Source organism: Ailuropoda melanoleuca, chromosome 4 (genome assembly GCF_002007445.2).
Source record: "Ailuropoda melanoleuca isolate Jingjing chromosome 4, ASM200744v2, whole genome shotgun sequence".
NCBI classification, from domain to species: Eukaryota; Metazoa; Chordata; class Mammalia; order Carnivora; family Ursidae; genus Ailuropoda; species Ailuropoda melanoleuca.
In genome coordinates, this window is record NC_048221.1 from 69,333,159 (window position 1) to 69,348,667 (window position 15,509).

Sequence of the window (15,509 nt, forward strand, 5' to 3'; positions counted from 1 at the left end):
TACCAGACGTTAAGTTAGGCTCTATCAGTTAATGTGTGACCTTGGGCAAGTTTTTTGACCTTTCTGTATCTTTGTTTCCTTGTCTGTAAAATTAGGATGATGATAGTATTTCTCTCAAAGGGTTGTTTTGAGTATTAAATAAGATAGTATAGGGAAATGCATGGAAGAGTGCGTTGCATGTAGTAGGTGCACAGTACATGGCAGCCTTTAATTTTCTGGGCCCTCCACACTTGAACATTGCTGTTGGGCAATAGCTTCTGCTCACCTGGGCTTGTGTGTCCCACAGGCCACCAGTGTGAAGTTGCCTACCCCCATGCAGAGCCTGGGTGCCATCACCACGGGCACCAGCACCATTGTCCGTACCATTCCTGTGGCCACCACTCTCTCCTCTTTGGGTGCCACTCCTGGTGGGAAGCCCACAGCCATCCACCAGCTGCTGACCAATGGGGGCCTCGCTAAGTTGGCAAGCAGCCTCCCTGGCCTGGCTCAGATCTCTAACCAAGCATCAGGTGAGTCTCTCATGACAGCTGTGGGGACTCTTAGATAGGGGATCTTTCCCTAGGACCTTCCCATCTCACATGGGCAAGGCCTGTTGTTGAACCCAACTCAACAGGGTCCTGGTATTGACCTTCAGGGATTCAGCTGTGTGGATCCATCTCCCAGAGAGGTCGGCAGAACACAGCTGTTTCCCGTTTCTTTTGGAGCTGACCCAGCTGGAGAGGATACTGATGTGGGAGGGTGAGGGGGTGGAGTGTGATGTGAAGAAATTCTCCCGGAGGGGAAGATGGAGGCTGTGACAAACAAGCCTCCTTTCCCTTGTCTCTGTCAGGCTTGAAGGTCCCTACCACCATCACTCTGACACTGCGTGGCCAGCCGAGCCGAATCACTACGCTGAGCCCCATGGGCTCGGGAGCAGCCCCGTCAGAGGAGCCCAGCTCCCAGGCCCTGCCGTCCGGCTCACAGGTGAGTCTGCCTGGGAAGACCGAGGACACAGGCTCCGATATTGGGAAGTTTGGGGCCGGCCCACTGGCTGATTGGAGGAGCTGCCAGTGCACTGGACTTGTAGGCAGACCAGATTCAAATCCAGACCTGGGGCGTTGTCACTTTGTAACTTTGAGCGAGTCATGGACCTCTTTGAGTCTCCTCTTCCGTAGCACTCCCTGGGTTGTCATGATTAAATAAGTAACTGTGTTCGGGTGTGTAGCGTCCTGTGTTTTAAGTTTTGTTTGTCTTCCTGCTCCATTCGTTTTCTCTTCCCATTCTTGGCTTCATCAGTCACAGGTTGTGGTAGAGACTGGTTGTTGATTAACATCCTTTCTTGGACAAGCTTTCCAGCACTGTGCCATTCTAGCTCTTGGCATTCATTGCCATCTGTTTAGGATACACTAGGTTTCTATAGCTCTTACCCATGAAGTCACCACCAGTTCCTTGTAGCCGATCTGATTGCCATCTGACCTTTTCACATAAAATGTTTCTAATCTTAAATGGTGATCTGAGAGCCACTCAGAGATCAGAGGTGAAAGAGAAGAATAGTGGGGAGTTCCGTGTTAACGTGTGCTCTCCTTCACTGTGCACCGTTTCAGCCACAGCCTTCCCTCGTGGGGGGTGAGGGTGCTATGCAGACTGCCGTGACTGAGGCCTGGCCCTGTTCCCCTTACTCCCACCACACCTGTCCTGCCCGGGAACTGAGGGGCAGGCTCCTTATTGGCATGTGACGGCTCCCAGCTGTTCCAGACCATCTTGTGCCTCCTCTACTTTAGAGGAAAATACTGCACAGAGATTGTTATCTGGCATTCATTGGGATCATAGTTAGCCCTCCCTGCCTTTGTTTCAGAAAAGTGGAGGTGTTTTATTTCTTTATTTTATTCCTTATTTTTTTCAATTAGAAAAGTGATTGGTGCTTAAATAAGTCAAACTACAGAAATATTGTAATTTAGACAGTGAAATTTCCCATGATACCACTCCCAGAGATGATATCCACTATTAATAGCTCAGTATGCATTCTTCTTAATCTTTCTTGCTATACAAAGTACATTATTTTATTTTACTTTTTTTTTTTTTTTGACAAAAATGGAATCAGAGCATGTGGGCTTATTTTGTAACTAGCCTTTGTTTACAACAATGTTGTGACATGTTTCCCCGTGGGTTACCTAGAGACTTATCTTCTTGTCAGTAGCTGCCTCGTGTTTTGCTGGGTGGATGTACAAAAGCGTATTTCAAATACCATCTTCTGTTAGAGAGTTGGGCTGTTTTGTTTTTGATACAGAAAATAATGGTTCAGTGAACATCCTTGTTCCTAGTTTTGTGTACCTCTGGGAGATTTCTACAGTCTAGAGGCCAGTAAGTGGAGGGTACGTGTGTCTGACATCTGGCTAATGGCTGGCTAACTGCTGGCTAACTGCCCTTCAGTGGTTCTGCTGCTTTACAGTGCAAGCCATAGCGATGATAATACCTGTTTTCCTAGGTCTTCGCCAGTTATGGAAATCAGTATTTTAAATTTTATTAATTTTAAATTTTATTAATGTGATGAGTGAAAAATGAAAGTGTTTATTTTTTAAAAGATTTTATTTATTTATTTGTCAGAGAGAGAGAGCACAAGCAGGGGGAGTGGCAGGCAGAGGGAGCCTGTTACGAGACTCAATCCCAGGACCCTGGGATTATGACCTGAGCAGACGCTTAACCAGCTGAGCCACCCAGGCATCCCAATGGAACTGTTGAAATGTGTATTTTCCTGATATTGATTATGAGATTGTATGTCTTTTATGAATTGCTCATCATACTCTGTCTCTCCTTTGATTTATAGCATCTTTATACATTCAGGGGTTAATCTTTTATTATACAAGCTGTGTATACTTTACTCCAGTCAACTGCTTATCTTTTTCTTCTTTTTTTTTCTTTCTTTCTGTTGAAGCATTAAGAACATTTGTTTCATACATAAAAATTTTTTATGTAACAAAATCTTCAGGTCTTTCCCCTTATAGCTCCAAGGTTCATATTCTCAATTACTGCGCACACTTGGGCCTTTTCTGTTCCCGTGACCCATCTGTTCTCATATTAGTTTTATATAATTCTTTGATAATGTAAGTCCTCCAGTTAAGCAAGTGTCAAGTATGTTTCTATTTTGCTACGATCATTATTCTTTTCATTTTTCTTGATAAATAACGGGTTTTGAATTTTGTTCATTGCTCTTTTGGAATCAAATGAGATCAGTGAGCATAAACATTTCTTCTGAATCAGTTAAATGATAAATTAATAGATTTCCTAATGTCAGATCATCTAAATTCCAGATTTGGTAGCTTGTTCAGTATGTCCTCTTCTCTTTTTTTTTTTTTTCATATGCCCCCATTTATTTAAATTGTGCACCCATAGGAAAGACCCTATCAAAAGAGAACAAAACAAAAAAAAGCCAAGTGTTTCAGAGGGAAAACATGCCTACTTTTTTGATTTGCTTTTGTTTTACTTAGGATCTTGGCCCCTATTAGTGAGATTGGCATATAGTTTTCTTCCCATCCACCCCTGCTTTTTGTGTGTATGCTTTCCTTGTTCAGTTGTATAAAGGCGTTACTTATATCTTATAGAATGAGATGGAAGCATTTTTTTCTCATATTCTAAAACAGCACAGAAATTATGAGTTCCTTGATAGTTTGATGGAAATTATCTATAAAGCCATTTAGGCCTGTTTTCAGGCAGTCTTAACCTTTGCAGATACCACATTGATGCCCAACTAGAACGCATCTCCCTACCATGTGACACCTTCCTCCTCTATTAGTTGTCCTCTTCAGCTTGCTGCAACCTATGGGAACTAGCTCCTGTAGAGAAGAGGCTGGATAGAGCTTGAGAATCATTTTATATGCCTAAATATCAAGCACAAAATAAAGATCAAGATCTGACTTCTGACCTGATGGTATTAACTTGAGAGCTTAGTTTTTATCTCAGTAAAATGACTGTATAATTACTAGGAGGGTTCTAGTGATGATTCTCTTAAAACAGAGAAAGGATGCATTATTAGATTAAGACTTGCTGACTCGAAATCTTCTAATGGTTACCTCACTGTTCACACTGCCAGACAGTGTGATACCGGGGAAGGCAGTGGGCTATGGGTTGGGCCCTCTGTCTTCAGCCAGCTGTGTGATCCTGGGCAAAATCACCTAATGTCTTTTCTGGTTTTGTTTTTCTTATCTGGTCTAGTGAGGAGGTTGGCCTAAATTAGTGATTATTGTGGTAGGATTGATTAGTAGGGGCTGCCTCAGAATCTCCTCAGACTTTGGGAAGTTAATTTTTATTTTATTTTTATTTTTATTAAGATTTTAAGTAATCTCTGCACCCAGCGTGGGGCTTGAATTCACAATCCAGAGATCAAGAGTTGAGTGCTCTACCAACTGAGCTAGCCAGTCGCCCTGGGAAGTTGAATCTTTAAATGTTGAAAAACAAACCACCCATTTATGATGTTTATGAGACAGTTGAAAATACAAACACTGGGTAATTGCCGATATTAGGGAATTGTTAACTTTTATGTGTGATGATGATGTTTACATTGGAAAAAATAGTCCTTTTTTAGTTTTGGGTTGTATACTACGATATTTATGGATAGAATGAAAAAGAAAAAGATTGTAAACACTGGCTAGACTTCTCTAAGGTCTGTGCAAGTACTTAATTATCTGTTTTGTTTCTGGCACTGATGAATATTTACTGTGCTTTTATGGAACTGGACTCTTATGTACTCTTTACAGCTGAAAAGCTGTTAGAGGAAGAGGAGAGACAGAGACTGTGTTGTGCCCTGCATCAGAGTCCTGAGAACAGACTCCTTGTCTGTGGTCACAAGGTCTTTATCCTCTCTGTCCCACACTGTGGTCTGCCCAGTGGTCTGCCCAGCCAGGGGGCATCCCTGCAACCCTTTTAGGGGCCCCTGGGAGAGCAGACTCACTGTCTCAGTTGTATTCCTGATCAGGATAGAGTAATCCTCTGTGCACAGCCCTGCCTTTGGGCAGGGTGAGCAAATGTAGGCAGATCCTTTTAAGTTTTGATTGTTGGACCCTTCTTCGTATCCCCTCTCCTGTGCCTTCCACCTTCCCCCATTTTCTGCATTCTCAGAGACCTCTTAGGACTTGTCCCAAGGTGAAATCTAGAAAAGTAGGGAAAACCCTGGTGAAAAAAGACCAACTCTTTCTACCTTGCTTTTTTCTTCCTAAGATGCAGGGCTCAACAGTTTGTGGCATCCATCCTCCATAACTAAAAAAATAGGTAAGACCTAGAAACCTATATTGTCAGAACAATCAAGGAAAACTTGCTTCAGCTCTGTCACCCTTAACAATTCAGGCTTTCCTTTTCCCTGCATTCTCTTCCTGCCCTTATGCATGATAATAAGAGCTAACCTTTGTAGTTGAACTCCTTATACTAGATGTACTTTATGCAAATTGTCTCATTTAATCTCACAACATCCCCGGAGTGTAGGGGTTGTCAGTAGAGCAACCCAGATGGGGAAAAGGAGGCTCAGAGAGCATTCATCACTTGCCCTAAAAAGTGGTAGAGGTGGGTCTCTGACTGCAGAGTCCACATTCTGGTAACCACTTGGCTGCTAGAACACATGCCCTTGTACATCCAGCTTTTTCCCCTATTGAGAATTACTTCTTGGAATAAATTCTCAGGAGTTGGGGTGATGGGGTCAGAGGGTTGGGTGTGTGAACCTGGCAAAGTTTTAAACTCTTGCTCACTCCCTCTCTGCCATAGCGCCTGCCTCCAGCACCCTGAAGATGCCGAGTGATATATCCTCCTTCACCAGGTTGGCGATGGCTGCTGTGCAGTGAGCCCTGGGCGCACGTGCTATCCTGCTGAGCTGTCCACTTCTCTGAAGACCTCTTAAGATCGCCATTTTTGCCTCCTTGCCAACTGTCTTCAGAATGGGCTTCTGGGTCTCGTGAAACCATTAGGCTAGGTGATATGGCACCAGCAAGGGGAACGTTGTCCTCTGTCTTCTGTGAGTCTGGTTCCTGGAATCCCCAGGTTCCTCAGCAGATCTGGCTGTACATGGATCCAGAGGCATTTCTTCTCTGCATTAACTGTGACTTGACCCACGTAGCTGTGTTGGACTGCACGCTGCATTTAATAAAGGAGTTCCTTTTGGAAGTCTGTGCTGCCCCCATACCAAGTTGGGAGGAGACGTCCGTAAGGTCTGGGGCTTGTTAGGGAGTTAGGATTGAGAGCCCTTCGCTGAGGACCGGGATCATCCTGGCCTGTCAACAGTTGTGCAGTGCCAGAGGGCTGGATTTGGACATCACTGTTGCTTTCACTGAGCAGCCACGGGAGATCGTGTTCCATGCAACTCCTTCCTCTTAAGAACGATATCAGACAGTGAGTAGCCTGCTGAGACCTGGAAACTCCTATGTTCAAACCCATGATGGGGTAAAGAGGACTGGGCTGTCATCTTTCAGTCCTTTTGGCCACTGTAGGTGGTGGGGAGCAGCTGTTGCTAGGAGGTGAAAGCTGGCCCCCTTTTTTTTTTTCATCCTGCTTTGGGCAGTTCCTGTATCCAGAAAATCTATAGGTCCAGACAGGCCAAAGAAGAGGAATGGAACAAATGAAGTGGTTTGAAGGATGTGCCAGTAAGTCCTTTAGAGAAAATGATTGGGGCATGAGGCTTTGCACCTATTACCTAAGGGACTGTTGATTTGACATGGAGATGAGAAGAATTTGTCAAGTCACAGGGAAGAAACCCCAACCCCTGAAATGTCCATCTCCAGTGCTTGGAAGTGGAACAGGGATAACCAGCTAAGTTAACATCTTGGCCGTCCCAGGAGGCTTGGGCATCAAGATGATGAAGGCCATGCTTTAGTGTTTCTATTTCCATTCCACACAACTTCTTGTCTTCTTGCTTAGAAATGGGAAGGTTATTGGCATTGACTCTACTCTGTGTGGCTCTTGGTACCAGCCTGAGCTCTGGAGAAGTGATTACTGAAGACGGAGCTCTGAGCCCCTCCTTACAACCTCCCAGTACTTGTGCGCCAAGGTAGTTTTAGAGTTGACGTCATACCTGCCCTCCAGATCAGGCTCCCTGCCCTTCCATACTCTAGAATGTTTCCAGCCAAGGTGACAATAAATAGAGCAACCCAGAGGTGACTGACTCTGTTCAGTTTCTGTAGGCAGGAGAGTACACAGCATTGCCATGGCCATGGTCCAGGGTCCTGACCCATGGTGCAGCATATATCCAAACCAGGCTGTCTTTAGTGCAGGAGCCTCACCTGCCAGTCTAACTGGCAGCCAGGAGGGAGTATCTAGTGTGCAGGAGTCTGAGACAAGGCAGAAAGGGGTGCTGTGGGCAGAGAGGGGGGCATGTATGATAGGTGTAGAGAGAGTATCTTGAGCGCCAGACCCTCCCTCCCTGACCTCCTGCAGAACTGGTCTCAGCAATGATTTGCACAAAATTAGGCTTCGTTCTCGAATTAGCTGGTAGGTAACTGCTTTTGGAAATGCATTTAGTAAGTTTGAGGAAGATAGGAAATCTGGAAGGCATCCACGGGTCAGGGGTTTGGTAACTTTACAGGTAGGATTATACACCAATAGACCCGAGGACAGTAAGACTGTGAGACCATATGAAGCTTTAGGAATTATTTAGGACAGTCAGAGGGTCCTGAACAACCCACTCATGACTTAGGAGTATTGCTCAGACAGTGCTGGAGTGGTTGCTCCTGAAAGATGTTGACCCAGTGTATGCAGGGGCCAAAGGAAGAGCTAATGCATCGTCCTGTGTTTGTGCAAACCCTAGTCTGCTTCCCATGGATAACTTCCTGAGGGTTGTACGCCTTGAAGAAAGCCAAACCTGGAAAGGGGAGTTGTGAGAACACTGACTCTTTTTCACCTTGGAGGGACAGGCTGAAGGGGGAGGTGGTTGAAGTCCGTAGAGTCATGCTCTTCAACACACTTCTGCACCCACTCCTCTCGAAATGTGAAAGGAAGCTTTCCTCTACCTATCATGTATCAGACCTGGAGTCCGTAACCTCAGAAGGCAATACTACTGGCTGAGAATGTAGAAGGATCAAGAAAGCTTTAGTTAAATTCTTGACATTCAACATGACAGGTGCATGTTGATGGCCTATGGAAGATGTCCTTGTGCTTTAAGAAGAGGTCACTGATGGAGGAAGATCTTCTTCCTGTTCTTGGCCCCACCACCAGAACAATCTTGGGCTGGGTGGGTCATAGAGCTAAGCCGCTGTCACGGTTCTGTTCTTATATTAGCAGAAACAATTAAATAAAAGCAACTTTGGATTTCTTCATCTTGTTTTAAATTGACTTCTCATGTTTATTCTGATAACCACTCAATGAAGTGGCACAGAAAATAAAAGTTAAGGTACTGTGGTAATGCCAGGGATCATCTCACTGATGGCCTGTGCCGTGAGGTGGGTACTGTAATTCCCTGTTTACAGGTGAGGGAACTGAGGCATCGAGAAGTCAAACAGCAGAAGTGGTGGAAGTAGGACTAAAACCAGGCAGTCTGCTGCCTCGATCTGTTCTCTGCACCACGCTGGGGTTCTGAGATAGGACACAGGAGTGGACATTAGCCCAGGAGGTGAGATGATGGCTTTGCCTTCATGAGACCCTTTTCAGTTCACTTCCCAGCACCTGAAGTGATTGCTGCAACCCCCATGGGGTGCCTGGCTGGGCCTGTGTCAGTAGGTGGGGTCCCTTGCCCTTGGTCCTGAGAGGTTGAAATCCCTTGCACATCCTGTACTTCTGCCTGCTCCAATAAATAAATACTTAGAGATGAGTGAATTCTAACATCCAGACTGTGAATTTGGATCCATGAGGACCTTCCTTCCTGTCCTTGAATTCCAGGTCCCTCCATTTAGCATTGGGACCCTCTGGGTGGAAGCCAGAGTTCTGGTAGACTACTTGGAGTACCCTGGTGCTGGTGAGCTCATCTTGCTGCCATCTTTTGTAGAGACTGGGTGCATTCTTTGCCTTCCAACTCCGGTTTCACTGACTTGGGGGAGTCAGATGAAGTGAGAGACGAAGGTTAGACTGTTCGAATGTTAACTGTCTTAAATTTCAGGAGTATAGGAACGGGGTCATAGCAAAATACACTGCAGAAACATTTTCGTTACCTTTTTATCTCCCTTCCTAGAACATATGTTTTTGTTAGGATCCATGGTTGCTAGAAGCAGAAACCACCACCACCATTAGTTCTAAAGGCATTATATTCTTTCTTTATCTATTTGAGAGAGGGAGAGAATGAAGGGGGGGAGGGGCAGAGGGAGAAGGAGAACCAGACTCCTCACTGAGCAGGGAGCCTGATGAGGGACTCAATCCCAGGACCCTGGGATCACGACCTGAGCCTAAGGCAGACACTCAGGCAACTGAGCACCCAGGCATCTGGTTTCATATTCTTTCAATAGACATTCTTAACAGGGAGCCTGACAATTTCTGCTGCTTGCCCTGTGAATGCGACTGCTGTGCACCCGCCAGGGGCTGGTTTTGATCCTGCCGCCACAGGACTTCGCAGCTGTGGAGCCCTCTGTGGATGTCCAGTGCCTGGCTTTTGGGTCATACTCTGAATGTGGTGAGCCTAGTTGGCTGGCTCAGCCTGCCATCCTGCCTGTCCCTCTGTGCCTAGGCCACCTCTCTTGCCTCAGCGACCTCCTCATCCTCCCCTGCATGCTAGCTTTTCTCAGAGTGCTGTGTCCTGTACCAGAGATGCTGTTCCCTTTGCTACTTTCCTTATCCTCCAGGATTGAACTTTCATGCATCACTTTGTTGACACCAGGCAGTTAGCTCTTCTGTGCCCCTGGCTATGCATTGCTACCTCCAAAACCTTGGATTACACTGGCTTGGGTTGTGTGTGATCCACTGGCAGATCAAGCCTCTCCCAGCCTTGGCCTGGAGGGGTCAAGGTCAGAGTTGGACCATCTGCCTCTGTAGCTTAGTGTGAGGCCCCTCAGTGGGAGCCCAGTAAACGCTGGATGAGTGGCTATGCGCTGTCAGCCCAGCTGTTCCTGCTCTCCCCCTGCACAGAAGTCCCCAGAGTAAAGTCATGGATGCCATTTGCTGTCTCTCAGGGGATATTAGGAGAAAGAAGAGAAAGCCCTGCACCAAATTCACACTAAATAGTGCCGCTAACCCAAGGGACCAAAATGCTATTTGGAGCCCAAATGTAGGAAATGGGGTCTTTACTCATCCTGCTTCCAGCTCACCGTATACCACCGTGGGTGCCCCCCGCAACCTGTAGGAAACCCTGCACTCCCAACACAGTTTGCCTTCCTCTCCTCTCCATCCCTTTTCATTCCTTCTCCCCCTCCCTCACCATGTGAATAACTACCCTCCTCACCCAGCACGCTGGCATCTCAGTTGTTTCCATCTCCAACCCCTAGAGTTGGGTGAGAGCTAGAATCACTGTTCCCATTTCACAGATGGAGAACTAGGTCAGGACCAAGGTTAGGACCAGGGAGGCCTTCCATGGAGGGAGAATGTGGGGGCAGCCTGAGTCCCTGCTTCTCTCCCATGAGGGACATTCAGACTCCCTGCAGAGAGGGCTTTGTGAAGGGTGGGGTGGCCCAGCTTTTCAGGGAGGGGGCAGTTCTCAACATCAAGATGAGGGGCAAGGAGGATCCTGGGCAGGTTAGGAGTGGGCCCAAACTGTGCCTGGTCTCTACCCTAGGACTCCTCAAGGAGAGAGACAGCACTGCATGGAAGCCATGGGAACCATCTGGGGGAGTGGGGGTAGGGCAAGTGAGCCCAGTTGCTGAGAGGGTGGGGGACAAGATAGTGCAGTAGGTGGGAAGGGCCCAGCGAAGAGAAGACGGAGGAAATGGCATGTGGAGCCCCACTTGCCCATAGAGCCACCCTGAGCCCACAAATGTGGATGAGACGGTACCAGATGGAAGGTGCCTAGTGTTCAGCACACAGTGCATGTGAGTGCCCCGGGGGTGGGTCTCCGTGAGAAAGTGCTCAGTCCCCAGCCCCCAGGCCAACTTGGCAGTTATAAATCTCAGGATAAGGTTGGGTTGGCCCAGACTAGGCCTGCTCCTCCCCATGGCAGAGGGTGGAGAAGTGGGGAGTCCCTAGGAGTGGCTCTACCAGGGTCAAAGAGTTAGCAACAAAAAGCGAGGCATGGAACAGGGAGGGGGCCATGGAGGGCGGAGAGACATAAGGAAGCACCTTGCAGGGGCCCAGGCCGCACACCCTTGCTTTGAGAGCAGTTGAGGAGTTTTCAGGAAAGGAAGGCAGGCTGGAGACACACCAGGGAGATGGGTTCCAGAATCCATCCAACCTATCGCCCCCCAGGGCACCTCCCTCCACCTGACATGTTCTCCATCTCCCACCCCAGTATTCGCATTGCTCCTGGGTGCCTCCCTCCTGGGGCACAGGTGGCTCCTAGGCTTTGGCCTCCATTCCTGAGGACTTTTAACAGAGGGAGGGGGTCCCTGTCTATGATATGAGAGGGTTGGACTTGGATTAAAACTCCAAAGGGAACTGGGGAGAGGGGATTTGGTCCCCTCATCAGACCCTATACCTGAGGTCTAGAGGCCTGTGGCTGAGATGATGAGAGGAGAACCAGTTCCAGCCTCTTCTGTCCCCCCAGTGGGGAGGTTATCTATGTTCATTCTCCTGAGTGGCCAGGGCTGGGGGCACATGGGGTTCGGGCAGTGCATATTCGGGGCCTTACCGACCTCTAGCCCTTTGAAAAGTTTTGAAGGCTATGCCTCACCCTTCCCCAACCCAGATTAGAAAACTTCTTGTTTTCCCAAGATACAGTTAAGAGATTGGAGTAGAAAATGAAAATTGGGTCTACACAAGTATTTTAGGAATTTGTCCTAAAAGCAGTTACCAGTCAGTGACTTCCCCTGTGGACAGAAGGGCTAGCCACTACCCCTCTGTCCCCTACCCCCCAAACCCAAATTCATGCCAGGTATACACCTTGTGCCTGCGGGGCCCAAGCCAACAGATGGGTTAACCTGGATGGTTTCAGACACTGACCACAGGCATACCAAACAGAACAAAGGAATAGAGGTGGGTAAGATGGCTTTGGTCCTGGGAGAGGGCTATAAGCCAGCCCTGCGACTCTGAGGCTCCTGTCCTTAGCTGGGGTCCTGTCCTGGTTAGGTAACAGTCACCGCAGGTTCCAAAGCCAGGAAAGGGTACTTAGGGCTGAGGAAAGCTGTGGGAGGGAGCCCAAGCTGAGCCAGGAGCTTGACCTGGATGGAGCAGGTAACTTGCAAGGTGCAAGATCTCCTTGTTACCCCAGGGGAGGGCAGGGCTGGGCTTTGGTGCACTAGGCAGAAACTCAAGGACTGCAGAAGGGGAGCTGAAGGCCAGAGGGGAGCAGGGGTCTCCCAGCAATCCAGACAAGCTGCCCTTCCTATGAGCTGGAGAAGCATTCTGCCTAGAAGGATACAGCAGGGCCTCAGAAGCAATGTGGAAGGCTAGTGCCCTGGGGGGGCGGGGGAGGCTTCCTCACTCTGTTCCCAGTATTTCCCTTCATCTTGGGGCCCTCACTCTGAACTCTACTGACCCCAGGGCCAGATGGGCCCGAAGACATTTATTTTTCTTAGAACACCTGAGGCAAACTCGCATTTTCAAAAGGAATTTTATTAGCATTGAAAGGGGCAAGTTGGAGATGACAGAAAAGGTGGCTGTCCGATCTCCAAAGCAAGCCTTACAGTCATCACACTCGGGCCCCTGGATGGGGGCAGACGTGGGGCCCTTTGTCTTCACGGGAGCTGCCGCAGCCCCTGCCTGTCTCCACCTGCCACCAGGCTCTTCCCTGTGCTCCGGGTATGTCATCTGGGACACACTGCTCTGAAAGGTCAAGACCTTCTCCTTCCCCTGCCACCCACCTGGCTCCTGCAGGTGTCCAGTTGGTTGAGGCACCGGGTGCTGGCAACCTTAACCGTCCAGTCAGAGCCCGGCCATCCTTACTCCCGTGGCCCTGTGAGCCCCCAGCGCCGGGAGGGACCTTCTCACTTCAGCGGGCCGTCCAGTGGGACCTCCACCGGCAGCTTCTCCACGGCCTGCGCCTTCCTAGAGGCCTTCCAGCGCCGGGCGGAGGGCTGGTAGGAGCTCTCGTCACTAGCTGGGCCCTGGAAGCCCTGGGTGAGGCCCAGCAGGGCCCGGACCTGGCGGAGGAAGTTGGGGCTCGAGAAGCAGTAGAGCACGGGGTCCAGGACACTGTTGAGGTAGGTGAAGGCCAGGGAGCCGTGGAAGAGCTGCGTGCAGAGGCCGAGGGCGTGGCAGGCACGCAGGCGGAAGGCCACCATGGACGCCATGCCCAAGATGACGCTGGGCAAGAAGCAGATGGTGTAGACCGCCACCACCACGGCCAGCATGCGCACGGCCCTCTGCGGGCCCGCCTGCCCGCTCAGGCTGCGGCGCCGGATGGTGAGCCCGATGCTGATGATGGCAAAGAGGATGAGCGCCAGCGGCAGGAAGAACTCCAGCAGGAACAGGGCCTGGTGCCAGCGCAGTGAGGCCGAGGCCTCCGTGCCCAGCCGGTAGCTGAGGCACCAGGGGCCGGCGTAGGCCGACAGGAGCAGGTGCACGTTGAGGAGCAGGATGCCGGCCCAGAGCCCCGCGGCCACCCTGGCGGCCGCCCCCACCGAGGCCCGGCTCAGCGCGTGGTGGGGCCGCACCACCTTCAGGTAGCGGTTGAGTGCGATGGCCGTGAGGAAGACCACGCTGGCCGAGCGGTTGGTGGACAGCAGGAAGAGGTTGAGCTTGCAGACGGTGGCCCCGAAGCGCCAGCGCTCGCGCAGCAAGTAGTAGTCCACGCGCAGCGGCAGGTTGACGATCAGCAGAAAGTCGGCCACCACCAGACTGACCAGGAACACCGTGTTCGACGTCCAGGGCCGCGTGTGGAAGCAGAAGATGAAGAGCGCCAGGCTGTTCCCCGCCAGGCCCAGGACAAACTCCATACCCAGGATCGGCGCCAGGAAGGCCGACACCGTGGGGGAGGAGGCTGGGAAGCAGGACCCCGAGGCCTCTCCTGTTGCCCCCGTTGCCCCCAAGTCTGTGGAGAGGACCCAGGGAGAGGAGGAGAGGAAGGGAGCGAGGGAGGAGGGGAGGGAGGCAGGGAGAGTGGAGGGAGGGAGGGTGGAGGGAGGGAGAGAAAGGAAGGGAGAGGAAGAGCTCAGGTTATGAGGTTCCATGGGCTGCTTGGGCCATGGACCTGCAAGAAGTTTCCAGGCTTTCTACCCCCGGCCAGAGCGTTCAGAGCAGGGTAGAATGATGCACACTACCGGCGAGCCAGCGCGATGACTCAATATCCTGGGGTTTTCAACAGCATCCTTGCAACCACTGAGAAACACCCAGCGTTTCTGTTTACAGCCAAAGGGGAACACTGCAGCCCTCCCTCCCCCTTCCCTCCCCCGGCACTGAGTGACCAGGCTGCAAGGTCTCTGCAGGAGAGCAGGGCTCAGCAGGGGTGAGACGGAGGCCTAGGGAGACCCTGAAGTGGGAGGAAGGCCCAGCTGGGGTGAGGTGGGGAAGAGTGTCCGCAGCCTGAGGGCTCAGACATTGCTTGCCCGAAGGCCGGAGCTGATCCTGGCCACCCATAGCTCTCAGGCTCATGCAGGCCACCCTGCACACCACCACACCCCTACTATACGTAACAGACTGGGTGGATGCCTCCCTGCCCCCACCGGCTCTGGCAGCAGGGAGTATGACACTAATAGGACATTGTCCCCAGAGAGGGAGGTGGGGAGTCCAGCCAATACCTTGACCACATGGCTCATGGCCTTGTGGAATGAGCCTGTTTGTGCCTTGCCACCCCCGATTCCCGATGGTCCAAAGTCCATGTACCCCATGAAATATCTCCCACACGCAGAGGGCTCGCCTGCCAGTTTCTACTGCCCTGGGACCTGGGAGGAGCCCCAGACAGAACAATCCTGAGAGCCTTTGAGATGCCCTGTCCACTGTCCGCCCCACTCCATCCCCACCCAGCATTCGCTACAGACAGGGCAGGAGAGGTGGGCGCTGTCTTCAGGCAAGGTGCAGTCCTGCTCCGCCACTGTGTGGTGTTCTCAGAAGCCCCTGGGGCCTCGAGCTCCTCACGACCTGGGACAGCACCGAGGCAGGCTGGGTGCTGCCAGCTGGCTGCGGTCAGCAGTGGGCCGTGCATGCCAACTCTGCCGAGGCCTCAGGGCTTCAGACACACTGGCTATTGGCCTCTCTCTCTCAGAGCCTCCAGGCCTCTCTCTCCTCTGTCCTGGGCTCCCATTCGGCCCAGGCTGAAGGAGACAGGCTGTGACCACAGGATGCAGGGTGGTGAGACCACCAGCCGGAGATCTGAAGGAAGACGGGCCTTGTTTGGAAACAGACCTTGTTTGCCAAACCTCTTGGGGAACTCCCTAGCACGGAGCTCATGTTCAGAAAAACAGATCTAATTTTCATTATTTTCTCAGGTTAGGTCTGCCCTGGGCACTAGGGACCAGCCTGTCTTCTCCTGGCCACCTGGCCCTGTGCAGGGGACCTGTGGGGGACATCCCCGTGTTCTCTCCTCGGCCCCTGCACAGAGCAACACCCTC

At 50.7% G+C, this 15,509-nt stretch overlaps 2 protein-coding genes across 12 annotated transcripts in view; one reads left to right on the forward strand and one right to left on the reverse strand.

Moving 5' to 3' along the window:
* The window catches only part of KANSL3 (KAT8 regulatory NSL complex subunit 3), a 39,815-nt gene extending 31,536 nt beyond the window's left edge, over positions 1-8,279 (forward strand). For 7 of the 11 annotated variants that reach the window (XM_034659043.1, XM_034659046.1, XM_019808254.2 and 4 more), the window contains 4 exons: positions 287-509; positions 830-963; positions 5,191-5,241; positions 5,728-8,279. In XM_034659043.1, the coding sequence (XP_034514934.1) occupies positions 287-509; positions 830-963; positions 5,191-5,229 (396 nt within the window). In that variant the 3' untranslated portion in view covers positions 5,230-5,241; positions 5,728-8,279. Of the gene's footprint in view, positions 1-286; positions 510-829; positions 964-5,190; positions 5,242-5,727 lie in introns of those variants that run through there. The other 4 variants (XM_034659044.1, XM_034659047.1, XM_034659045.1 and 1 more) reach the window with 3 other exon arrangements.
* A 4,276-nt stretch (positions 8,280-12,555) lies between these two features.
* On the reverse strand, positions 12,556-14,780 carry OXER1 (oxoeicosanoid receptor 1). Its single transcript, XM_019793140.2, has 2 exons — positions 14,700-14,780; positions 12,556-14,174 (listed from the first exon to the last, which is right to left on the reverse strand). The coding sequence occupies exons 1-2, from the start codon at positions 14,778-14,780 to the stop codon at positions 12,948-12,950; spliced, it is 1,308 nt and encodes a 435-aa protein (XP_019648699.2). The 3' UTR covers positions 12,556-12,947.
* Positions 14,781-15,509: the final 729 nt, after the last annotated feature.

Bases quoted from the DNA above. Each gene is read 5' to 3' on its own strand.
- OXER1 (XM_019793140.2), bottom strand. From the start codon at position 14,780: ATGGACTTTGGACCATCGGGAATCGGGGGTGGCAAGGCACAAACAGGC. The intron at 14,175-14,699 runs GTATTGGCTGGA...GGCCGGGGGTAG, and splicing joins CCATGAGCCATGTGGTCAAG to AAAGCCTGGAAACTTCTTGC.